General features: G+C 35.9%; 1 protein-coding gene across 12 annotated transcripts in view; it reads left to right on the forward strand.

Moving 5' to 3' along the window:
- Nucleotides 1-27,166, forward strand: part of STXBP5 (syntaxin binding protein 5) — a 165,554-nt gene that overhangs the window by 120,831 nt on the left and 17,557 nt on the right. For 5 of the 12 annotated variants that reach the window (XM_059700628.1, XM_059700630.1, XM_059700623.1 and 2 more), the window contains 6 exons: nt 1,038-1,097; nt 1,199-1,246; nt 15,748-15,798; nt 20,950-21,189; nt 26,158-26,527; nt 26,842-27,007. In XM_059700628.1, the coding sequence (XP_059556611.1) occupies nt 1,038-1,097; nt 1,199-1,246; nt 15,748-15,798; nt 20,950-21,189; nt 26,158-26,527; nt 26,842-27,007 (935 nt within the window). The remainder of the gene's footprint in view (nt 1-1,037; nt 1,098-1,198; nt 1,247-15,747; nt 15,799-20,949; nt 21,190-26,157; nt 26,528-26,841; nt 27,008-27,166) is intronic. The other 7 variants (XM_059700622.1, XM_059700620.1, XM_059700627.1 and 4 more) reach the window with 5 other exon arrangements.

The following is a 27,166-nucleotide window of genomic DNA, read 5'->3' on the forward strand; positions in this document are numbered from 1 at the left end:
AAGGTATTAATTGATTAACATTAGATAAAGTGTTATGGGAATTCAGAGGAATAGGAGTGATTTATTTACAGCTGAGGGGATTGAAAAATTTAATGGATGAGATCATTTTAACTGTTTTATAAAGAATTGTTTAATTCTAATTAGTCAACTAGAATACTACTTAAGAATGCATATATAATAAAAGATATGTGTTCAAAATTAAAGAAATACTGTAAAAAATTAGAAACACCTTTTTAAAGAAAATGACAAATAAAATCATAATTATAAAAATTATTAGACCTGACCAGATGGCTCAGTTGGTTGGAGAATCATCCTATACACCAAAAGGTTGCAGGTTCAATCCCCAGTCAGGGCTCAGACAGGAGACATGGATGTTTCTCTTTCTTTCTCTCTCTCCTTCCTCTCTCTCTTAAAAAAAAAAATATTAGAAGTCACAGATGAAATAAAATTTTATATTTCTTAACCTTATAAATTTAAATAAATATTTGAACATAGCTAAACTTATAAGTACTACCTTCAGCATTTTAAAGGCCTTTATGGTAATAATTGAATTTGTATATTCTTTTGAAGTTTGTATCTAGAAAGCTAACTCTCAATTTTACCAGTATAGTACTTGTACAGGATTCTGAGTTCTACTAGATAAACTTTATTCAGTTAACTACTATCAAGAACTTTACATTTTCTTCCAGAAACAGTTAACCTCTACTTTATATTTTTCTTTTTCTGTTCTCTAACATACAGTATTTACCAAAATTTTTCCCAATTGATGTAACTTATAAAAATATTATAAATTAGAGTTGTTATTTATATATACTAGGGATTGGTCTACCATGAAAGATAATGTAATATTGATTTCCATTCTTAATGTAATATTATAAGAATTCTTGTTAACTATATACATGACATTTCTTTGTGGCCAATCATATAGAAACTTGTTTTAGAGGTTACCAGATTATTTTGTTCGTATTTGTCCCTGTGACAACTCAGTGTTTGTGACTGACTATTTGCCTGTTCCTTCTATTGTCTTCATTGTGTAGGTTCTTCATCACCACACAATTCAGATGATGAACAAAAAATGAATAATTTTATAGAAAAGGGTATAGTATCTTTATTTTAAAGTATTTATTTTAATTATGTTTAATTTATTTAGTTTATGTTGACTAGATTTTGACATTTTATATCAAAATATTATTTTCAGTGAAGACCAAAAGCAGAAAGTTTTCCAAGATGGTAGCCAGTGATATAGGTAGGAAATAGAAATTTCTGTTTTGTTTCTAATTCTTGCTATATGCAATGTTAACTCAATACCGAAAATTATCTAATGCATTGCATTTGTATATATTAATTTGTTATTCCTGTGCTAAACAATCTCTTGGGCTGTGTTTCTTCTAAACTCAGAGCAATAATTATTAAAAATCAGTTAAATTGGGTTGCAGTTCTTTCTCTGACTTGTGTGAATTTTTCTATTAATTTTCATTTTTGCTCTACTTTAAAATAAGCAGGGTTCAATTTATGACATAAGTAGTACAATTTTATACCCTCAAGTTTTAAATATCTTAGAGTTTTATTTATATTTTTCTACCTTTATTCCATTTTCCTCATATTATCAAGACCCTAAATTTCAAGGAAATGCTTCTCTAAAAAACTGACTCTTTTAATCTGTAATCTTCACTATCCTTGAGTTAATGAGAATTTTCTAGGACCGCCCCCCCCCCCCCACCCCACCAATAAAAATGAGTGATGGAGAGTATTTTATGTTAATCATTTTGTCTTCATGAATGTCCTTTGAAATGAATTGCTCACTCTAAGGTTTTCAAAGTTTAAAAATGATAGACAGATATATAACTAAACCTTGGGGACATAATCAAACTAGGGTTTTTTGGTCTAAAAATTTGAATATTCTCTGAAATTTTTTAAAGACTTAAGGAACACCATTTTTTGAAAAGAGAATAAATTTAATTTTTTATTTAAATCCAAAATTTTTATTATACTGTTACTATATTACTTATTTCCTCCAAAATTTCCATCATATAGTTCTTGAATTGTATTAAATTGGATTAATTTCTAGGCAACTGAAATAGATTTACTTTTTCTCAACTGATAAAGTTTACTATATAGTGAAGTTAAGTTGTAAACATTCTTAGAAGTAGTGTCCATATTGTCAGCATTTTGTAAATTGAACCCTGTTTAGTCGTATTAACGTTGGCTGATTTAGCACCTCTGGCCATTTTTTAAATAAGGTGGTTTATTCTTGGGCAAAGGACTCTTCACTTGTGGAGAATCAATTATTTTACCTCTTTGTATTTGTGGGATTTTAGTGAATCAATGGGTAATAGTTAAATCATTTAAATTATGTATTAACACTACAGCATAATACTTTTCAGCAAATTTTCTTTATAATATGTTCTATCTTAATATTTTAGAGCTTATTTACTGTTATATAATGTAAATAGTTACAAGGGACTTTGCTACATATAATTTACCAAAGAACTTTTAAAATTTTGTTACCTAGAAGTTTTACCTTGCATGAAAGTGACTGTATATAATTAAATTTTTAGAATAATTTCTATGTCTGATTTTTTATTCTGGGGTTATATTTCCTTTGTTAAATATAATGACTGCCTTTCATTTTCCCCAGTATTTTGAATGGAATATGTATCATGGAATGTCTGAGCTTGAATATTTGAAAGACATCATTTAACAAATTTATTAGGACTGAGAACATTATTGAAAGGATACTTCTTTGATAATGGTCTCACTTTATTTTTATGTTATTAGCAAGTTTTTCTTTTTGTCATGCCAGTTTTTAGAGTTATATTCATTGGGAAATGTTAAACTTATTTATCTTTTCAAGCTTTGTTGGTTATGCAGTTATACATGTTATTTTTATCTTCAGAAACCACTGTTAAATCTTCTATTTTACATATAATTTTGGTTTTGGTTGGAATCTTTCAGTGTCTTTTTATTCCCAAGATATATCCCAAGGTATATAGAAGAAAAGTTCACTTCTAAATTTGTTCTTCATTCTAATGGAGCCTGCCTATTTTATACTATAAAGTTTTTGCCATTTAAAAAAATGACACAATTTATCTCCCTACTTTAACGTCAAGTTTTGTAATAAGACAGCATAAGATATACTATTGAAGAAACACATAAAATGTCAATGAAACATTGGGAAAAAATTCATAGGATTGCCTGAAGACCTTTCTATGGAAATGTGTTTTCCATGAGAAGCTTATGGTGTCAGAAGTGTTAAGACTCCTTGGGCATTCTGAACTCACTGTTTCCTATCATCTAATTTCATACTTGCTCTGTGGTATCTTGAAACTCATAAAATGATCACCTCTCTCTTTCTCAATCTACAAACATTTATAGCTTCAGCTTTAGGCAATTATGCAGTGGCCTAATAGAGTAAGGCATAAGAATTAAGCCTAGAACACCCGATGTTGACCACTGGTAAGAGAACCACTCTGTGTAAAAGGCTGACAGAATATCTTGGTTCTGAAAATGTCCCTTAGTTTCACCTACTCTTTGAAAGTAATGGCAGTTGCTGTCATGCTGGAGAGGGTAAGGAGAAAAGAGTGGGTTGCAGAATGCCATTCTCGCTTTAACAGTCTAACTCAAGCATGGAAAATGAACCCTGTTTTTACTGCCCAACATTCAGCTGAGGTAGCTGAGATGATAATAATTTTTAAAAAAATATACTTAGCAATTAGTTTAATTTACTCTGTAACTTGTTTTTTTTCACCCTGTTTGACAAACGAGGAAACTTGAGAGGTAGAGCTTAAGTAATGTATCTATTGTTACACAACTAGCCAGGATTTACACCCAAGTAATCTGACTCTACTTTTTGTCCTCTTTGACACTATACAACCTTACTTCTTAAATCAATTTATTGAACAATTCAAAAACAAATCTATTGTGTGATTTGCAGCTAGATCTTCTGGTTATGGCCCTTTCTATCGGCATGGCTCGTATTAGGTTCTGTCCTAGCACCAGATTATGGAGGCCATCTTGGTACCCATCACCCAAACATAATGTACAATGTCTGGAAGTCTACTTTCCTCGAAGACCAGACTCCAAGGAAAGCAGACCAAACAGTACAGTCCCCTAACCCATCTACCCATAGCCTAGCTTCATTGTTCGTTTCTTGACTGATAACTAAGTCAGGTAAATGACACTGACAATGACTTTGTTGTTCGTGCATAAGAGCAGCCTAAGAAGACATAACTTTAGTCTTGTGACTTTAACAGCAAAAATATAGCAGAATGTAATGCAGTTCCAGCATTCCTAAAGAAAGGTACATGCATGTAATACATATCCAGTGATTTGTTTGGCCTATTCATATCTTATGATTAATTTTTGTCAGTAAAATTTTTAAGAACATTTCCAAAGTCAATAACTTTCCTATAGTGTTAGAAATGTCTGTAAGTCATTTAGAAAATAAGATTTGTTACCAATTTTTTATCTGCTCGTTATTTAAATTTTATAAAATTTTGGAAGTATGGAGTTTGTAAAGCTTTTTGTTATTTAAATTCATATAAAAATAGTCCTAAAATATTTATCTTTGTTAAAGTATTAATCCAGTTAATCATGACATTCTTATGCATAAAATATGATCTAGATGTTTGCTAGGTTTTGACTGCATGATTAACCTTTCCTAAAACTTATTAATTCTATTTCATGATGATTCTGTTTTATTCTGAAAGATTTCCAGCTGGATTCTGTAGGCTACAACCCTGCTCATGTCTAATTTTATTACTAATTTTCATATAGAAGAAATGATTACCAAATTGATTACATAATGCTATGAGGGGGAAATAATATTAGAGGTTAAAGAATAAAGATTCAAAAGTATAGCGAGTTGAGTGCTGTGATAAAACAAATAGAAATAATAGCTCTATTTAAGGAATGGCTCCTAAGTTATACTATACTATATATTTTAATATGGTAGTTGTTAATATAATATAGGCAGCATTATATACCTCCAAGGCCCTTTTTATCTTTCAAATTTCGAGTTAGCAATTAATTGGGTAATATTGGATTTTCTTTCTTAGAAAATATTTTGAAGTTCATAAAATGAAGATAATTTTCATTAGTCCAAGTGCTGTTTTTAGTAGTTCTCTTATACATGAATCCCAATGATTTCTTTTTTAAATTAAAGTGTTCTAACTTAACTTAAATCTGCTCTTTGTCATTATATTCTAAACCACTAACTCATTAATATTATAATTTTAAAGCAGCTCAAGTCCCTTTAATTTTCATGAAAGAAATTGAGTCTCAAAGAAGTTAAATGGCATATCCAAAGTAATGTCCCATAGTAATGACTTAAATCAGGACCAGAATCCAGGACTCTTGACAGTTGTTTTATTATAGCCATCTCCCCTCTCATGGAGTCTTTCTTGTGCGGTCTTCCCAATTCTTTTATATTTAAAAGTTGAAAAACAAATTCTTAGAAGCCCATTTGCAGTTTGGTATATGAATGAAAACTATGTATCAAATTAATTTAGAATTTTAAGTTATAAAATCATTCCAGTTCATTTAAAAACTCAAATTAGTACTGACATTTCTACTTCATATTCCCCAATATTTAATCTAAAATGTGGCTGTTAATGTATAGAAGTTTATATTTAATCCACAATATGGCCATTGAAAGAATAAAAGCTCATCTTGAAAGAGAAGACAAGTCAAATGTGCAGTAATGCCATTTTACATGTAACCTCAATATTTTCTACTTTGAAAGATTATTAGTTGGTCAAGAACTAAATTTCACAGACATATACTTTAAAACTATTACATAAAACTGAGTCCCTCTAATGAATTCTTTTTTAGGATGACTAAAATCTGAAGAGTATGGCATATTTTGTATTCACATTTTAATTGTATTTCTGATGTATTTTCTGACAAATTTTATAATAAAATCTGATCAGCAAAGTATGTGCTTTATATCCTAGTACTTAACTGTATTATTTCTCTCTTTATAGAAAATCATCCTTTTCTTACATCAGAAGGATATATAATGATCTTTTTAAAAATAACTTGCTATTTGTTTTCTAACATAAAGAAAATTAGTCCAGATAAAGTAAGATTATTGAAATAATTTTTTCAACTATTGTTTGAACCGAACTATTAATGTGGCAATTTATGTTCTGCCATTAGTTTGCTATGGCTGCCATAACAAAAATAATATATACTAGGCTGCTTAAACAGCAGAAATTTATTTTCTCTAAAATAGTCCTGGAGGCTAGAAGTCCAAGATCTAGGTGTCGACGGATTTGGTTTCTTCCGAGGCCTCTCTCCTTGCTGATGGCTGCTTCCTCAAAGTGTCTTCACATAGTCTTTCTTCTGTGTAGCTGCACCCCTGGTGTTTCTGTGTGTCCAAAGTTCTTCTACTTAGAAGGATTAGGGCCCACTCATAATGGCCTCACTTCAATGTAGTCACCTCTTTAAAGGCCCTATTTCCAAATAAAGTCACATTTTGAGGTGCTGGAGATTATAGCTTCAACATAAGAATTTTGGGGGCAATGTTCAGCCTATAATACTTATTAAGTGTATATAATACCATTTATTCTGTAGAAAATGAACTTTGAGATGTTGCAGAGTTTAACTGGTGATATCCTAGACACTAAGTTTTATGAATTTATGGAAAACAAACAGGATAGAAAAATAATGTAGACAAAAGCTCTAGAAATTCAATAATTAAAAGAACTTGTTATTGTCAAATATTTGCCAGACAGGTATTAGTATCCCTTTAAAGATTGCCCTTCGTTTCAGGAAATGGATATGTGCTCTGTATTTCCAAAACTTATCTTTATGATTAATAGGCTTGTACTTAAGTTGCCCTCTTTTTCTCTTCATTTCACTTATGAAGAAATTTAGCATTTTTCTATAGAAGCAAAATTCCAGTGACAGTTTTAATTTATTCATTCATTCATCACCATGTTTATTGAACACATATTAAATGCTAGATACATATATAGATATAATATTTTTTAAGATATATTCTGTTTCCAAACTAATGGAATTTAGATATATTGAACTAATACTATTTACATTATTAATTCAAATGGCTATTAAAATATGTGTTATAACTGATAAGAGAATTTCTACATTCTGGTCCCACTTTGCCCCTTGGGTTTTTACCCTTTCCTACAAGCTGACTTTTAGTTGTTTTATTACTCTGATTGTTTTGTTTAATGTCATATATTTCAACATTATCCTTAAAGTAGTATTAGGTCTCTGTAGGTGATGAGAAAAGTGGTATTGTCACTTTATTCTAATTATTATTTTTTTATAGCTTAAAGCATTAAAAGGGTATTACATATGTCTCCTTTTTTCCCCCACCCTTGACAATCCCCTGTATTCTAATTATTGAACATCTCTCAGTATAAACAAAATTCAACTTGCGGTTTTTTTCCCAGCATTTTCTTCATACTCTCATAATAATGTTCTTTTACATTTTAGAAGTGGTATGCTGTTTACTGTTAAAGTCACATTCTAAACAGAAGTTATGATTCTGTTTTCTTTTAAAAAAACCCTCCTCATAAAAATAGAATGTGGAACATAGGTGGTGGAAAACTAAAATAAAATTACAAAGCATCTGTTTAATTTCAAAGAAACAATGAGAATCTCAATAATTGAGGAATTTTACAGAGATTTCTACAGTTGCAAAGAACTAAAAATAATCAATTGTGATGAAACTATCACTTATGGCATAATGGTCCAAGTAATCCTCTTGCCTTGAGACTTGCTTTTCTTTTTTTTTTTTTTTAATATATTTTATTGATTTTTTGACAGAGAGGAAGGGAGAGAGATAGAGAGTCAGAAACATCGATGAGAGAGAAACATCGATCAGCTGCCTCCTGCACACCCCCTACTGGGGATGTGCCCGCAACCCAGGTACGTGCCCGCAACCCAGGTACATGCCCTTGACCGGAATCGAACCGGGGACCCTTCAGTCCGCAGGCCGACGCTCTATCCACTGAGCCAAACCGGCTTCGGCGAGACTTTCTTTTCTTGAACATCACGTATTTTTCATTGGTATTGAAACTACCACTCAGACTGATTATTGTGATCAGATATAACTTCATTATTTCTGCCAAGCAAATGCAGCTCTTTACTGCTTAACTCAGCCAGCCTGCTTGATATCCTCATTCAGGTTTAGAAGAAGAGAGAGCAAAGGCTCAAGTTAACAGCCTTCTGAGGTATATCTGTGATTATCAGTTTTCCTCAAATTGAAGAAACTTCTTTACTGCCATTCCCTTTGTTTCTGCTGTGGACAAAGGCATAGAAAAAAGAGAGCTAGTTCATTTTCTCTACTGACAAAGGATTTTAAAACAAGGAAGATACTAAGTGCAAGGGACAGGAGTTAAAGAATACACAGCTGAAAAAGAGGGGGAACAAAAGACTATTTGTCTTCTAAGAAAACTCTTGTAAGTCATATGTCTCCTGTTTGAAAGCCTGGATGGAGTTTGAATAACTTCACAGCATGAGCAGAAGCCTCTTTCCAAGTACAGTGAACTCAGCTGACAAGGTAACTGGGTTGGCAAGTGCTTCTGAGACTTCCTGAGAAGTAAAAATATGAGCATCAGAAAATTGCTGGATAAAGTCTGCAACCACTTCATCATAAAATTAAGAGCAAATTACAGGGTATAGTCCCAGCAGGCTGACTAAAGCTTATCTAGAATTGGATCTGCCCTCAAAGAGGTAGACTAAACAGCTGAAAACAAGTATATCCACCAGAAGTAGTCACAAAGATTGAAAGGTAAGAACATTTAGTCTAAATTTCAACGTTAGACCTTAGGTTTGCAACTTAGCCTCCTACTATAAAACTAGTCAAAATACATGAGGCTCTTTCCAGGCACTGAGCAACAGGCAGTCCTGGACTATCATCCTTAAGAAAAAGGAAAAATATGAGGTGAGTCTTACGGTATTCCCCAATTCTGCCACAAGATACTTTCCTGCAGTACAGAATGGGTAGAACCCAAGTGGAGTTGCAGTTTCATTAAGCTAAGCAGGCAGAGTTTGAAATTCTAGGCTGCTGAATTGATTGGAATTTATTAGGAGTGTACTAGAGAGGAGCTACTCAGGTGGGAATTCCTGGAAGTCTTGTGTGGGGATTCAGTGCAGGTCCTTGCCTCAGAGCTGATTTTACAAGGCCTGGTGGCAACCACCTGCTTTGAGGCTGACAGCTGACCTATAATACCGGCAGTCATTCTGTTGTGCTAGGAGTTGTTGCCATTAGACTTTGCTGAGCACCTCAGTTATTCTGTTGTTGTCACAAAAAGATCTCTCCTTAAAAGTAGGGATCACATTTAGGTTGAAAGCCCTAACCTAAAACTAAATTTAAATGGAAATAGACCCACCCTAACTAAGAAAAAAACAAAAGGATCTGGTAATTTATGGCACAACAACACTCAACACCTATTAAAGTTGACAATGTAATCCAGACTCCCTTCAACATATTATCCACTACGTCTAGCGTCTAGTCAAAAGTTCCTAGGCATGTGAAATAAAGATTCACAATAAAAAAGTAGGAATATATGACACATAATCAAGAATTTAAAAATGAATCAGTAGAAACAGACCTGAAGATGACTTAAATATTGAAATTAGCAATCAAAGATTTTAAAGCAGCTGTTCAAATATGTTCAAATACTGAAAAGGAAAAAAGTCATAATGATTAAACAGATGGAGAAAATAGAAACTTTATAATGAATAAAGTAAAAATGTTAAGGGTAGGGGGCACACTAGAAGAGGTCAATGGGGAAAACGAAGGGGACATGTATTAGTTTCAATAATAAACGTTTTTAAAAATAAAAATGTTCATACTGAAATGCTTAATATCCGTAATGATAAACTTACTGGATGGAAATTTACAGAAGGAAGGGTTATGGAACTGAAGACAGATAAATACAAATTATACAATGTGAAATACTAAGGATTTAAACCCTCCCGTCCTATCATCCTTTCCCCTCCTTCCCCGTAAGCATCCATGAAAAATAGACGTTATATTCAAAAGGTAGGCAGTAATCTGGCATCAGATTTCTTGGCTACAATTAATATAATAAAAATATGGAACAGTTTGAGTTTTGAGGAGATAGAGTTGTGAGCTGGGACTTCTGCATGTTACTAGATTTTCTCTGATGCATTTTTCTTTATTTTTAGTTAAACAAAAGTTTGTGAAATATTTGTATATTATAGTTCATCTCAACTGTATAAATAAAAATGGATTTTAAAAGGGACTGGCAGGAAATATGCAAAAATGTTGCTTCTTGATTATGGACGTTCATGAGGACCTTATTTTCTGTTTCTCTATATTTTCTAAATTTCTGTAAGGAACACATAATTCAAAAAAGCTTAAGATGAAATGCATGAGTGTAGGACAACAGAAAGAAAATGATAATCTGGTACTGCCTATGAATCTATTGAGACTATGTCATTTTTCACCTAAAAAGTCTCATTCTGTGCATTGAAAAATGAATTTAACCTTTAAAATATTTTGGAAAGAAGATTAAAAACATTCTGAGTGAAAGATGCCTTACATAAGAGTTTATACCATGATTTCATGTATATGGAGTTCTACAATAGGCAAAACTGATCAATGGTGGAAAAAGCATCAGAACAGTGGTTGTTTCCGGGAACGAGGGCAAAAATTGGTTGGGAAGGAATATGTGTGTCCTTTTTGGGGTGATGATAAAGTTATATATCCTGCCATGATTTTGAATTACATGGTGTTACATTGTTAAAACTTAGTGAATATGCGTTTAAGATTTGTGCACTTACATGTAAATTTTATATCAAAAGAAAAATACTGTCAACAAATATGTTTAGCAAACATACTGTTTTGTAAAAATGTAGAAAGTCTAAACTATTCCCTGCTGGCTTTGTCTTCATAACCCACAGTCTTAGGATAAGTATTTGAACCAGAGATAGGTATAAATTAGTACATTGTGCTTGCCTCTGTTAGTAGTACTGGCTACGTTGCTTTGAAGTTATTTGTTTCCTGTAATGGACTGTAAGCTCCTGGAGGCCAGGAAACCCCTGCCTTCTGAAAAATTACTGGCATGTGCCCAGTAAGTATTTAATAGATCAATGTTTCACTCTGCTCCTCAAAACTCTTAGTTCTGTATCTATTTTTATAATAATAATTAATAGCTATAATTAACAAATACTATAGGTTAATCTTTTAATTTCAAGTTCTATATTCAAGGGGATTGCTTAACATTATATGCAAACATAACAGCAATGTTGCTTAAATATCTTTTGATTGAATGCTATGATTGAGTTGGTGGTCTGGTTATGGGTCTCTAGTTGCAAAGTGTTTTATAAAGAAACTAGAGGCCTGGTGCACAGATTTGTGTACTAGGGGTGGGAGGTCCCCCGACCTGGCCTGCAGGGATCAGGCTGAAACTGGCTCTCCAACATCCCGCGAAGGGTCCCAGATTGTGAGAGGGCAGTTCTCGGGTAACGCACCCCGGAATTGGGCTCCCTCCTCTCTGGTTCTGGGTGCATCACCCAAAAACCACAGCTGCCAAGTCACCACAGCTTGGCAGCTTCTGTATTGAGTGTCTGCCCCCGGGTGGTCAGTGTGCATCATAACTACCAGTCAGAGCATCTGCCCCCTTGTGGTCATTGTGCATCAGAGGTACCGGACGGTCAGAAGGTCACTTAGGCTTTTCTATATATACTAGAGGCCTGGTGCACAACAATTTGTGCACTGGGGGGGGGGGCGGGGGGCTCAGCCTGGCCTGTGCCCTCTCGCAGTCTGGGACCCCTCAGGGGATGACCATCTGCTGGCTTAGGCCCGCTCCCGAGGGGATTGGGCCTAAGATGGCAATCAGACATCCCTCTGGCAGCCCGGGAGCCCTCAGGGGATGTCCACTTGCCAGCGGGGAGTAGGCCTAAACTGCAGTCGGACATCCTTAGCGCTGCTGAGGAGGCAGGAGAGGTCCCGCCACCACCACTGTACTGGCAGCCATCAGCGTGGCTTGTGACTGAGCAGAGCTCCTCCCATGTGAGAGCGACCTGACCACCAGAGGGCAGCTCCTGCATTGAGCATCTGTCCCCTGGTGGTCAGTGTGTGTCATAGTGACCAGTCATTTCCAGTCTTTCTGCTGTTAGGGTCAGTTTGCGTATTACCCTTTTACTATATAGGATAGAGGCCTGGTGCACGGGTGGGGGCCGGCTGGTTTGCCCTGAAGGGTGTCCCGGATCAGGGTGGGGGTCCTGCTTGGGTGCCTGGCCAGCCTGGCTTAGGGGATGATGGCTGTTTGCAGCTGGTCACACACCCTTCAGGGTGGGGGTCCCCACTGGGGTGCCTGGCCAGCCTGGATGAGGGGATGATGGCTGTTTGCAGCTGGTCACACACCCTTCAGGGTGGGGGTCCCCACTGGGGTGCCTGGCCAGTCTGGGTGAGGGGCTGAGGGCTGTTTTCAGGCTGGCGGGTGACTGAAGCTCCCAACCTCTCCTTTTTTTCTTTTATTCTGGGATTTATTTACCTTCTATGGCTGTCACTGGAACTGAGAGCCAGCTTTAGCTCTGAGGCTCGGCTCCAGCTCTGAGACCTTGGCTGCTGAAAGCAGGGATCTGGGTTTGTTTGGGTTCTATAATTGTAACACTGTTGCGGTCCTGCTCGCTCCAGCTCTGACGGCTGAAAGCAGGTTTCTGGGGATTGTTTAGCTTCTATAATTGCAACATTGTTTCTTAGAGTGCAAGCTCAGAGGCCGGCAGCGGCAGGCGGGGAACCTTGGCTTCCTCCATCACTGGAGCAAGCAAGCCTCCTGTTCGCTTCAGCTGCCTGGCTGCTGGCCGCCATCTTGGTTGGCAGTTAATTTGCATATCTTGCTGATTAGCCAATGGGAAGTGTAGTAAAGTTATGGTTAATTACCATGTTTCTCTATTCTTAGATAGGATATATATCTATATTTAAAAAGCCAGTGTCAGGATGATCAAATGACCGGTTACTATAAGGTACATTGAGCACCTCTCAGTCCCTCCTCCGTGGTCACAGGCTCCAATCACAGCAAGGTGGGTGGTGGGCGGGTGGGGCAGCAAGCACGGCAAGTAGCGGTGGGTGGTTGGGAGGAGCGGTGAATGCAGCAAGCAGGTAGGCGGGGGTGCGAGCAGCAGCAGACTACCATGCGTGATTTCGCGCACTGGGCCACTAGTATATAGATAATGGACTTCATAGTTAAATCATTTTGTGACATAGTAAAGTTACTATATTCAGAAAACCTGCCTACTCATTTTTGTGTGTAGTCTTACCTCTATATAAAATGTTGAAAAATAAGACCAACTGAAGCATTTGAAGGCTGGTTGGTTGTATTCCGTTCTTTACGTGTTAGAGAAACCAAGTGGTGCTAGACCAGATGGATGGATGGATGGATGGATGGATGGATGGATGGATGGATGGATGGATGGATAGATAGATAGATAGATAGATAGATAGATAGATAAATACATAAATACATAAATACATAAATATCCAAAAAAAATCTTCTATGGGAAGGGTTAACTTAATTTCTTAAAATATCTGAAAAATTATATGGAAGAATTTCTAGTAGAAATCCTAAAGGGGATTAAAAGCATATGCTTAGTTACTTGGAATATTACCATAGAATTAGGATAAAGTAACATTGTGTTATTTACAATGTCAAATGAATTGTTCATCTGTATAGCATTTTATAGTTTATGAAAAAGTATATTCCATTTGCTTATTATTAAATAACTAACATCAAATTAGTTACTATATATATTATGCTCAGTGCTTTGCTTTTATTATCTTATGCAATCCTCAAAGCTATGAAATTAGCCTTATTATCTACATTTTACAGAGGAGGAAATTTAAGGTTTAGAGAGGCAGAGTGATTGGCTTAAGGTCACCTATCTACTAATTGGTTGAAGTAGATTCAAACTCAGATTTATTCTGATTCCAAATCTAGTTCTAACTGCTACATTTTACACTTCCACATTATTTAAACTAGTTATTGAAGTTTTTTCAAGAAATGCTTGTTGTGGACTTAATGTACATACCCTCTGAGTTAATGAATTAGTTCTGTTTCCTATCCTGAAGTGCTTTCAATTTAGGAACCTTGCTGCTCTAAGTGTGGTTCAGAGACCAGCAGCAGCAGCAGCAGCATCTTCTGGGAGTTTGATAGAAGTGCAGAACCCCAGGCCCTCGCCCAGGTACAGGATCAGAATCTGATTTAACAAGACCCCCAGCTGATTCTTGTGCACTTTCAAGTTTGATCAGCACTAGTCCAGAGACTTAGAATAACTTGATCAGATCAGCATGGTGGGGTCGAGAGAGGCATCCACATCATCTGATTCCAACAAGAGCATCTTTAGACTGTACCAGACTTATTTTTCTGCTTCACGTAATCTGTGGATGGTATTAAGTGAAAACATTGAAATTCATTCAAAACGTTTAACATGGCATTTTAGAAGGTGGTTTTGGGATATAATGTCTTTTAATTTTAATGGAATTGGATATAATATACAGTAGCAACCATTTATATGAGGTCAAGTAACCGTAGATTTCATTTGGCTATTTTAGTTTTCTATTGCATTTTATTTTTTAAATGAGATTAAGTCGGGGTGAATGAGGGAAAAGACTGATTCATATATTTGACCCATTGTTGTTTTTTAAAGGATGCTGATTAGATTATGAAGTTTAGAAGTGAAAACTATTCCATACCCCTCCCCTTCCCCCAATCCTTTCCCAGTTTCCCTAATGCCTCTTTCCTAACACTGGATTTGTCATTTTTTTAGATGTGGAAGTTATGTTCTATGACTGGATTTCTCTTTGTTTACATGGCGCCCTTATGGACTAGCAGGGTCTGTGCTTTAAATATCTTCTAACAGTCCAAAATTTAACCTGATATATGCACTCATGTATTAACAAACATGCTTTTTTAAAATTTCACGTAGGAAGCACTATTCTATTTCGCATGCACTGGCACTAACATAATAGATACAGTTAAACAGCTCCTAACTTTAAATCACTTCCTAAATGAATGCAATAACTAATTTTGAGGATGGAAAGTGAATTCCAATAAGTTTATATGCAGGCTTTTCTATTATTCTAATACTAAGTAGAAATCAAAATATCTGTAATTTACATTTTTTTAAATACTGTAATTTTAGACTGAGCATGACTTTGTTTTCTTTTGGGTTTTTTAATTTTTTGTGTGTTTTTTTGCTGAAATGTAAATAAAGGTGTTAATTTATATCAAGAAATGGTTGAGCTGAACATTTTATAATGTAATCAAATGCCTTCATTTGGTTGTACATACAGATTTGTCCTAGATTCTAGAAATTAACTTAAAAATAATTAATTCAATAGCTATGAAGATGAGCTACAGCAATTTTATTACATCATTTACCCAAACTCAGTCTTATGCCTCTATTGTCCTTATCTACAATACCTTCCTTCTGAGAAATGACCTTGCTTCTCTTAGAAAAGCCTAACTCTTTCCTTTGAGCCTAAGGAATAATTAACAGAATATAAAAGGCTTCCTTGTTGAAGTAAGAGCTTCAACCATGAAAAGATATTACAGCAAGTAAGTACATACTTTTTAAAAAGTTGAAAATAAGATTTACTTTCCACCCATAATATTATTAATCATTCCAATTATCTTAGCATCTAGATTTAGTAATAAACATTTGCTTCTATCTTCAAGAGCAGTTGGTATTACTAAGTATCAAAGATTGTTCAGAAGTTTAAAAATGCATTTTATTTTTCAGCAAAGATGTCAAGGAAGTTAAGCTTGCCTACTGACCTAAAGCCTGACTTAGGTAAGTAAAATAGATAAAAATCCATAGTACTTAAACTCCCTTTAATGGGAAGACAAGGAAATCAGAAAATTTAAAATTACCATAAATTATATTTTCATCAGAAATCAAGTTTAAAATGACTAAGATATTAAAGAATTAATGGCCTTTAAAAACCATCAGTAAATTATGAAAGATAATTATGAAATCAAGTAAAATAGAATAATACATTTCCTTAGCCCTCTCATACTTTATATCTAAACACAATTTAGTATAAGATTAAGATTTGTGCAATTTCAGATTAATTTCTGTTAAAAGTTGTTACATCACATTTAACCACCTGAAAACTTAATTTTAATTCTACAATTTCTAAATTTTATAAGAATTTAATATTTTCAAAATAAATCGTAAGTTTTTTGTATTATAATAACTCTCATATGAAGAACGTTTTGTTGATAATAAGTTGGGAAATCTATCTTCTAGAGCACTTTCTATGCAGCTAATCCATTAGGAAAGCAGAGTGAAAATTCCTTTTGCTTTATATGCCACTTAAAAACAGCTCCCTGATTTCCCACAGTAGGGACAAATAAGAGTTCAATAAAGATAAAAGTAAGATTTTATGTAGTAAATATAAAGCATGGTTTCTTTTTAAAAACATTTTTTAATTTCAGAAATTTGTATTGCCTTTAATTGAATAAGTATGACTCTATAAGGATGCTCTCACCCATTTTTGTCGTGGAAATAACTAGGTTTTTCTCCTTTAAATTTGCTCACCCATCTCATCTTCTCACTATTCTCTAGATTCCTTGACTATCTTTTCATGCATAATACAAACTTAGGTATTGGTCAGTTTACCATACTAATTTGACATTTTCAAATCATAGTCTTATATCAGTTACACTGATAGGAAGTATGTGATTATGAGTGAGTGGGCATAGATCTTCTGCTGTTGTTAGTAAAGGGTTCCATGCCTGAACATAGGAAAAACAATTTAGTAGAAACCTGTAGTATCACTGATGTTTAGGGAAACATGAATTAATCTTAGAATGTATGCTAACATATGTTTTGAGAAGGGCACAGTTCCCTTCACTATAAAAATGAAGGATGTAATTTGAACCCAATTGTACCTGAGGCTTATAATATACTTTTTTTTTTCAACAAGAGGATCCAGAGTTTTCATCAGACTCTCAAAGAGGTCCATGATTTCAATAACATGTAATACCACTAGTTAAAATATCTTTTAGTTTCTTAAAAACTGAGAAAAGACATGTGCAAATACTTTTAAATAAGTAAAAATATCATAATCAATTATTTTTGGAACATTGTTATAACTTATGTAAATAAGTTAATCAAAGTGTTTACTCCATGCTTTTATAAGTCATCTTTAGTTTGTTTTAGCTTGTGTGCCCATATATTTAAATCTAAGCCAATTATAATTTTGGTTGATATATGCCTTGAAACAGTCTCCACGTTTCCTAAGTAATTTCCCTTCAAGTCATTGTGCTGCTAAACTGTTTTTTGGTAAAGATTCTTAGCTGGTAATTGTTTACATTAGCTGGGAAGTCATTGGGGAAAAACAGCTGTAATTGATAGGCTCAAACTACCAGATATTGCTGAAGCAGCCGAGGCTGTGGAATGTCCTGCAGCTCTGGAAGCCTCTGTGAGTAGAATCCACTTTGGCTTATGGGGAAATTGTGTGACACTACACTTTCACTATAGCCTCATCACTCCAGATTCCCTTGCCCACAACTCAGGAACCATGTGTGATATTGTTAGAGTTCTGATGTCACTTTTAAGTGTCAGCCACAGGAGGCAAAACATCAAATTGTTATATACCTTAATTATGAATTCGTTTTTGTCTTAATTTTTACTCTGACTAAATTCACCTCTTGGCTTTATGTTTTGATTTGATTTGGGGATATAGATTTTTTTTTTTTTGTATTAGGCTCTTTGTGGGGAGGAGAGGATGCTGTGTATAAGTAATGTTGTGGGCATCTGGAGAAATAGGAGAGAAATAATTTTATGGCACGGTTGTTAGCAGCTAGCCCTGGGTCAAGATGTTAAAGACAAATATTATCTGAGTTTAGATCTGCCAGAAAGACCACATCATCAAGGTGTTTTGTGTCTGTGTGTGTGTGTCTAAAGACTGAACTTTAATACTCAATAATAACCAAATTTTCCACTTGTATACTGTTGGTGATATAACTAACCCATGTCTATCTGGAGTTGTCTAGTAGAAAGTTTTGGACATGGGCACAAATCCGAACTCTTCCATTCACTAGCTTTGTCATGCTGGGCAAGTCATTTAATCTGTCTGAACCTCTGTTTTATTATTTGTTAAATTGTGATGATAATACTTTTCAGGGTGGTTATGTGGATTCAATAAAATGTAAAGCGCCATGATGACATATAGCACCTGGTAGCCTTGTTTACTGGTAGTTATTTTCATTTCTGCTCTTGTTACTAAAATTTAAATTTCAATTCCATGTGTTTATCTTGCCCAATTTCTAAAATTTAAGCCACAAAGTCTCACAACATGTAACTTAATAGCAGTCAGAAGATGTTGTAATTCATGAACTGCTAGAAATTCGTATATCCAAACAGTTGTAGGCAGATTAAATAAACAGTCTAATTCTGTAAGTTCAAAGTTGATCCTGATTCACATTGTTTTCCTGTTTGATCTAGCCTTAGGAATTCTTTTGGTAATCTAATTTTTAAAGTGAAGTCATAATACATGTGAATTTGTGGTTTATGAAATTTATATGGTTAGTTTATTAATTAAAACACTGTCTATTTGGCCTACAAATTAACATTTGAATTATAGATTATTGCAAATCATTATGTAATTTTAATAAATATCAATAAGAGTTTTCACATAGCTAAATTTACATTGAAATTTGTATTATCAAATTTTCTTGTATCATTGATTTCCAATTTTATCACTGGATCACAACTGAAAATATATGTTCATTCATTTTGTATGTATATTTTCATTAAAGCAACAAATTAAATACTTTTATTATTGCAAAACAAATTTAAATTTTGTTATTTTATCAAAATAACTTTGGAAACTATTAAAGATTAACATTTGAATCAGTATTATATTACAAATTCCCAATGAGCTATTGTTTATGGAAAGTTGTTTCATTTACAGTAAGTAGTTATTTTCTACTGTGTCATAGTCTGTAACAGGAAGTATAATCTCAGGCAAAAGAAAGACATTTTTAGAAACTATATTTAGAAATGTCCTATACTGTTGTCATTACTAGTAGTTTTATTGTTTTCAGAGGCTAGCCATAATCAAAATTGTTGAATATCATTATTAGTTGGGGGAATATTTTTTAATATGTGAATCTAAATTTGATTATAAAAAGCTCTTGGCATAAATAGGATTCAATGATACCTTTTTTATTTCACAAAATACAGCTTAGAAGACCAACTTTTTTTTTCATGACATGATGAAGTAATTTATTTCATGATAGTATTGAAAGCATGTGATTTGAGGAATGGTTTATTATATTTAGGCACTACTAGAAATTTTAACATATCCCAGTGTGCAGCAGAAATGCATTGGTTTAGATATTTTCAACTATAGATGTGTGTTCAGCAAGTATTTATTATTTTCATATGCAAGGTCTCAAAACGTCACAGCCCTTACTTATATCAGGAAACTTACGGTCACTTTAGAGTGAGGCCTGAGATAAGTCAGAAGTAACTACAGAAAAATGTACTATTAGTGCCACAGAAGAGATAAAAAGATACCGAGATTCCGAAGGAAAACTGTATGGTCTTAAGAATCAGGATAAACTTCATGAAGATTATGTTACCTGAAAAGGAGAATAAGCACAATCTTGAAAGGTAAAGAAATGGTGAGGCAAGGGCACAATCACCCGCAAAAGTGTGAAAGTGAGTGCAGAGTGTGTTTGGAGCACACTGAATGGCTCCGTTTGTTTCCCACAGTTAACTGAAGCAGGGCAGCATTGGAAGACAGGCTGGGAGGGTAGGTTGAAAGTATTTTGTGGAGAGTCTTAAAAACTTGAATAAGATTATAGGTGTGATCAGTAAAGAGGAACCACTGAAGATTTTAAAAATAGAAATGATAGAATTGCAACTGTACATTCATATTATTTAATTGGATTGTGTTGGAACAGTGATAGTGAAGGTGGGGAGATTACTTGGAAATTGTGCAGTAGTCTATATGAATGATCATGAAGGCCTGAACTTCAGGTAATGGGAGTTGATTGGTTATAGAAAGAGTAAAAACAACATTGGAATAAAAACAACATAGGAGTTAGCATCCCAGGGGTATATAGGTAAAGTGAAAGGCAAGAACCAAAACTGCAACTCATGTAAGTGTTGTTCCCTATGAAGACTGGTGTGTCGTTAATACAAAGAAGAATTTAGAGCTTTAGGGAAGTGATGTGTTTTGATTTTGCATAGTGAGACATAGAAAAAATCCCCATAAGCATTTCAAAATGCATTTCCTAGAAATAAGAGTCCAGGGCTTGAGACAGACGAGTTTGGCCACAAAGAAGAAAGTGGCTAAAGACAAGAGAGGGTGTATTACTATAATTTACAAGTATCCCTGTCATTACAGACAGCTGAGAACAGGGAATATACCTGATACCAGTTACACATTGTGATGAAAAATGCCTTAGATGAATGTGAAGTACATTTAAAATGGCATTCAAGAAAAATGAAAGCTAAATTTTATGCGTTAAAGCGTTAAAGGCTTTCGTTGGGACAGATTTGGGGAAAAATGCATCATATAATAAATTTGAAGGTAGAATTAGAGTACTTTTAAATGTAGAAAATTAAAAATACCGCCCTAGCCGGTTTGGCTCAGTGGATAGAGCGTCGGCCTGCGGAATGAAGGGTCCCAGGTTCAATTCCAGTCCAGGGCACATGCCAGGGGCTGCAGGCTCAATCCCAGTGGGGAGCATGCAGGAGGCAGCCGATCAGTGATTCTCAATGAAGTGTGGGGTTTATCCATTTGCCATTTTATATTTGAGCAAATAAAAAAATTAGTAGCATAAAAGTAGTTTTTCTTTTCAGTTAAAATATTAAAATTAAATATGTTGTCTTTTTGCAGATTAACTATTTAGCCGAATTTATACCAAATAAAAAATGTGATATTTTATAATTTGAGCACTCTCACATTTCAAATTACTTTAGATGTGAAAGATAATTCCTTCAGCCGGTCCCGGAGTTCAAGTGTAACCAGCATCGATAAAGAATCTCGAGAAGCCATCTCTGCTCTCCATTTCTGTGAGACTTTTACTCGAAAGGCAGACTCGTCTCCTTCCCCCTGCTTATGGGTTGGTACTACCTTGGGGACAGTGCTTGTCATTGCACTGAACCTCCCCCCAGGAGGAGAGCAAAGACTTCTTCAGCCAGTAATTGTGTCTCCAAGTGGTAAGTCTGCTCCAGTGCTGCACTGATATTGAACATTTGATTTACTATGATATAAATGATGCCTTTGCTTTTCATTTTTGAATGAATCTAATAGTTCTAAAATATAAACTAAATGGGGATAGTTACAGTCTTATGCTTTTAATAAAGGAATACATGGAATAAGATTGAAGAGTATCATTTAATAGCTGTTCAGGTTTTGCACTTTTTTAACTCTAGGATCTTATCTAAAATTATTTCTAGCTAAGAAAATGGGGAGCCCGGCCAGGTGTGGTTCAGTGTTTGAATGTCAGCCCAGCAACCAAGAGGTCACCTGTTTGATTCCTGGTCAGAGCACATGCCCGGGTTGCGAGCTCCACCCCTATGGGGGGCGGGCATGATGTTTCTATCTTGCTCTCCCTTCCTCTCTGAAAAGAAAATTGGGGTGGGGGGGGTCCTCTTATTCTGACACATCCAGAATATTTCAAAATATATGTTCTATAAGCAAAAGATTGTTACATATTTAGGAGAAAAATATTATATAAACATTTTTAGATATTATAAATCTATTTTTTTAATATATTTTTATTGATTTCAGAGAGGAAGGAAGAGAAAGGGAGAGATAGAAACATCAGTGATGAGAGAGAATCATTGATCACCTACCTCCTGCAAGCCCCCTACTGGGGATTGAGCCTACAACCCTGGCATGTGTCCTGACCTAGAATCAAACCATGACCTCCTGGTTCATAGGTCCATACTCAACCACTGAGCCACGCCAGCCGGGCATAAATCTTACTATTTTTAACCTCAAAGTACGAAGTTTTAAAGTAGATTATTTTTCTTCTTTAAAGTATTAGGGAAATGTGACTTAGCAAATTTTAAGAAGAAAAAAATGTAGTTTTCATATATTGAAAATGAGATTAAATGTTACCAAATGTATGTGGAATCTGACAGGTCTGTAAATAACAGAATTCTGGTTTCCATTGCTAGTTAATGCTGATCTAGATAGGAAAAAATGTGATTGTGCTCTTATCTCTTGTTTATAGGGTGGACTTTAATAATATTTGGAATTTAGAATTAACACATTGTATGCGGGAAACGTATTTATACGTTTTACATATTTATACGTTCTACCAGTGTAGTAGAGCGCAGGACACGTATTAATACGTTTTTTATAGACTAGCAGTAGAATGCGGGTAACGTATAAATACGTAAACTAAAGTTATCGTAATTTTACTGAGCGTTGCCATTTGCGCAAAAAATTAGCAAAAATGGCCTATGCCACCTGTTAGCGCGTGATAAAAACTACCCGCAAACAATGTGTTAAAATGTAATTATGTATTAATGTTCATTTTCAAACTGTCTTTACATTAAAGGAAGTTTGATTTAGTCATTCAGCTCAGTAAATATTTGAGTGTTTACTACTCCATGCCTAGTTAGAAAAGGTTACATAATGATAATATTCTTGCTAATCTCATTTTTTTTTAGTAAGCAACAGCTAAGTGTATACGGAAAAAAAATTGGAAGATGAAAATAAAAATGTTAATAGTAATTATCACTGAATAGTGGGATTGTGGGTAATTTTTATTTTCTTTTTACTGATTAGTCTAAATTTTCTACAACAAGCATGCATTAGTTTATAATAGGATATAAATATTCCCAATAAATAAAAATGAGAGAAGGATTAAGTATAGATAATTTAATATTAGCTACTGTACATAAAAATATTTAAGGTATTTTTCAACTTGCAATAAAATCAAATTTGCTGTAAATTTACTTGGATATAAAATAATTCTCATAATTAAGAGGGAATCTGAGTTCATTCTCAATGGTGTAATCTTTTGGTTTATTTTTTAATGAGGTACCTATCTAATCTAATAAAAGAAAAACATGCAAATTGACCGTACCTTTGCTATGCCCTAAGCCACGCCCACCAGCCAATCAGAGCAACTATATGCAAATTAACCCAACCAAGATGGCGGCCAGCAGCCATGGAGCTGGAGCAAGCAGGAGGCTTGGTCGCCCCGGCGATGGAGGAAGCCAAGCTTCCTGCCTGCCCTGGCCGGTTGTGGCCTCTGCTAAAGGCAACAAAGTTTCAATTATAGAAGATAAATAAATCCCAGAACCTGTTTCCAGCCAGCCTCCCCTGGGAGCTTGGGTGGCTGGGGGCCATGGCCAGCCTACAAACAGCCATCAGCCCCTCACCCAGGCTGGCCAGGCACCCCAGGGGACCCCCACCCTGAAGGGGCTGTGGCCAGCCTGCAAACATCCATCAGCCCCTCACCCAGGCTGGCCACACCCTCATTGGGTAAGGGACCTCACTGGGGGGCTTGGCAGCCTGCAAAAAGCCATCAGCACCTCACCCAGACTGGCCAGGCACCCCAGGGGGGACCCCCACCCTGAAGGGGCTGTGGCCAGCCTGCAAACAGCCCTCAGTCCCTCACCCTGGCTGGCTTGGCACCCCAGCAAGGACCCCCACCCTGAAGAGGCTGTGGCCAACCTGCAAACATCCATCAGCCCCTCACCCAGGTTGGCCACACCCTTAAGGGGTGAGGGTCCCTGCTGGGGGGCTTGACCAGCCTGCAAATAGCCATTAGGCCCTCACCCAGGCTGGCAAGGCACCCCAGGGGGGACCCCCACCCTGAAGGGGCTGTGGCCAGCCTGCAAACAGCCATCAGCCACTCACCCAGGCTGGCCAGGCACCACAGCAGGACCCCCCTCCCTGAAGGGGGTGTGGCCAGTCTAAAAACGGCCCTCAGCCCCTCACCCTGGCTGGCCAGGCACTCCAGCAGGGACCCCCACCCTGACGGGGGTGTGGCCAATCTGAAAATGGCCCTCAGCTCCTCACCCAGGCTGGCCAGGCACCCCAGTGGGGACCCCCACCCTGATCCGAGACACCCTTCAGGGCAAACCAGCCGGCCCCACCCATGCACTAGGCATATAATAAAGGGTAATATGCAAATTGACCCTAACAGCAGAACGACTGGTCACTATGACACACACTGACCACCAGAGGGCAGACGCTCAATGCAGGAGCTGCTCCCTGGTGGTCAGTGCACTCCCACAGGGGGAGCGCTGCTCAGCCACAAGCCAGGCTGACGACTGCCAGCATAGCAGTGATGGCGGGAGCCTCTTCCGCCTCCTCAGCAGCGCTAAGGATGTCCGACTGCAGCTTAGGCCTGGTCCCCGCTGTCAAGTGGACATCCCCTGAGGACTCTTGGGCTGCCAGAGGGATGTCTGACTGCCAGCTTAGGCCTGATCCCCTGGGGAGTGGGCCTAAGCCTGCAGGTGGACATCCTCTGAGGGTTCCCAGACTGCGAAAGGGCACAGGCACAGGACCCCCCCCCACCCCCCGCCCAGTGCACAAATTTTTGTGCACCGGGCCTCTAGTTTTATGATGTAACAGACATTATCTGTGAGAAGTGAGGTATTTTTTAAGCAGATGGGTTTCTCTACTTTGTCCCATGTTTTGTTTTGTTTTGTTTTTTTCCTTCAAGAGGAGAACCAATAATTACTAATACTTTGCTGGGAAACATAACATCCTGCTAACTATAGGACAGGCATATATTTAAATATTATCTTGTTACATTTTCAGAAAAATCCACATACTGGCATTACTATATCTCATATATGTTCATATGTATTGTAAACAATTCCCAAATTAGCACACTGTTTAAAATAATTAAATTGTCTACTTGCCAAATCTGGACTGCAAACTATAAGATTACCAGATTTAGCAAATAAAATGCAGGATGCCCATTTAAATTTAAATTTCAGATAACCAAAACTTTTTAATATAAGTATGCCCCATGCAGGATTTGGAAATATAATGCAGTATTTGGGACATACTTAAGTATAAAGTAATATAATATGAAAAATCTTTTAAAATAAGAACTGGAATGCTAAGTTAATTCAACACCTTCCCTTCCATTGGTTTCCAAATCATTAACATTAATGCTATCTTTTAGCTTACTTAGGAATGGGAATAAAGCACATTTTCATTTCCAAGTATATAGGGGAAAAGGAGTCCCATTAATTAAAACAAGTAAAGAAGTATTATTTCTAAATTAAGACTATAATTTGACAAAAATAATACCTTGAATGTATTTGACATTTACTGCTAAATAGTTTTACAGGTAATTCTGATTTTGTGAAGTAATGTTTAGAAATATGTGCAAAATTTTTTCTCATTGGCTCTGTCGATTACCACTGTCTATTCATAATGCAATATGAGCAACATACAGAATTATCAGTTGCCTAGTAGTCATATAAAAAAAGTGGAAAATAGGTGAAATTAATTTTAATGACATCTTATGTAATTATATATAGCCAACATATTTTCATTTCAGCATGTAATCAGTATTTCTTAATTATAGAGATATTTTACTTTTAATTTGTTTTTGTACTAAGACTTCAAATTGGCATGTATTTTACACTCACAGCATACCATCATTTGGACAGGCCATATTTTAAGTGCCCTTAGCTGCATGTGGCTAGTGGCTGCCACATTGGACAGTGTAGCTCTACATGCCATCTACTTGCTCTCACATTCATTGGTAGTATATTTGTCAGGTATGAGAGAAGACATAGGTCCAGACATCCCAACATTTATCTGTTTGGTGGCACGTTATCTGTTTGAGGCATATAATATTGATATCTTTTCCAGATTTAAATATCTTAATTTTGGATCCAATTTCAGTTTAGTATCTATAATAATAAAAGCATAATAATGCTAATTAGGCTGGACGTCCTTCCAGACGTCCTTCCTTGCAGACAAAGCCACAGCGGACGGGTGCCAAGGCAGAGGTGGCAGAGGCCCCTGGCCACAGCGGCAGCAGGTGGGGGGTGGGGCCAAGGCCCTTGCACGAATTTCGCGCATCAGGCCTCTAGTATATTCTGTATGTTTAGTGTCTATTATGTATCAATGTTGGAATAAACATATTTACTGAGTGGATTGAAATATTTGTTATTTACTAAAATTATGTATTTTAGGTACTATATTGAGGTTAAAAGGAGGGATCCTGAGAATGGCATTCCTGGACACCACAGGTTGCTTAGTGCCACCTGCCTATGAATCCTGGAGAGAACACAACGTTTCTGAAGAAAAAGATGAAAAGGAGAAATTGAAAAAAAAGCGGCCAGTCTCTGTATCCCCTTCCTCCTCTCAGGAAATTAGTGAAAACCAGTATGCAGTGATATGTTCTGAAAAGCAAGCAAAAGTAATCTCACTGCCAACTCAGAACTGTGCTTATAAGCAAAACATTACAGAGACCTCGTTTGTTCTTCGGGGAGATATTGTGTCATTGAGTAACAGTATCTGCCTTGCCTGCTTCTGTGCCAACGGACATATTATGACTTTTAGGTAGGAGTTAGGTTATTTTTTAAACACATCATATTTTCTCTCTCTAAAGATAGCATTACAGAATGATATTCAGTTTGAAAGAAATTATTTTATTTATTTACCAGTACAGTCTTTTAAACTGAGAATTTAATTCCATTCAGTTAATAGTGAGCAAGTATATGAGGAATACAAGTCAGTTTTGTTTTATCTCCCACTCAAGTGCACTAAATCATAAGGTTTATAGGGTCCCTGCCACTTTTTCCTTCTATAATACTTTGTTTAAAACTAAAACCTACCTTGTTTATTATTAACTAGTTTTTAATTTTTTTCTCAAGTTTGCCAAGTTTAAGGCCTCTATTGGATGTGTATTACTTGCCCCTTACCAATATGCGGATAGCCAGAACATTCTGCTTCACCAACAATGGACAAGCATTATATCTTGTTTCACCTACAGAAATCCAGAGGCTCACTTACAGCCAAGAGACCTGTGAAAATCTTCAGGTAAGTAACAAAAATATTACTATAGGTTCTTCCAGGGTGAAATATTCTCTAAGGGCCTTTATACTATCCCTTACACGCACAGGAATATACATATGAGCCTATGTGGGAACATCCAAAGCCTTTATCAAGACTTTCAGAGCACATGTGATCAAGTGTCTT

This window comes from Myotis daubentonii, chromosome 6 (genome assembly GCF_963259705.1).
Source record: "Myotis daubentonii chromosome 6, mMyoDau2.1, whole genome shotgun sequence".
NCBI classification, from domain to species: Eukaryota; Metazoa; Chordata; class Mammalia; order Chiroptera; family Vespertilionidae; genus Myotis; species Myotis daubentonii.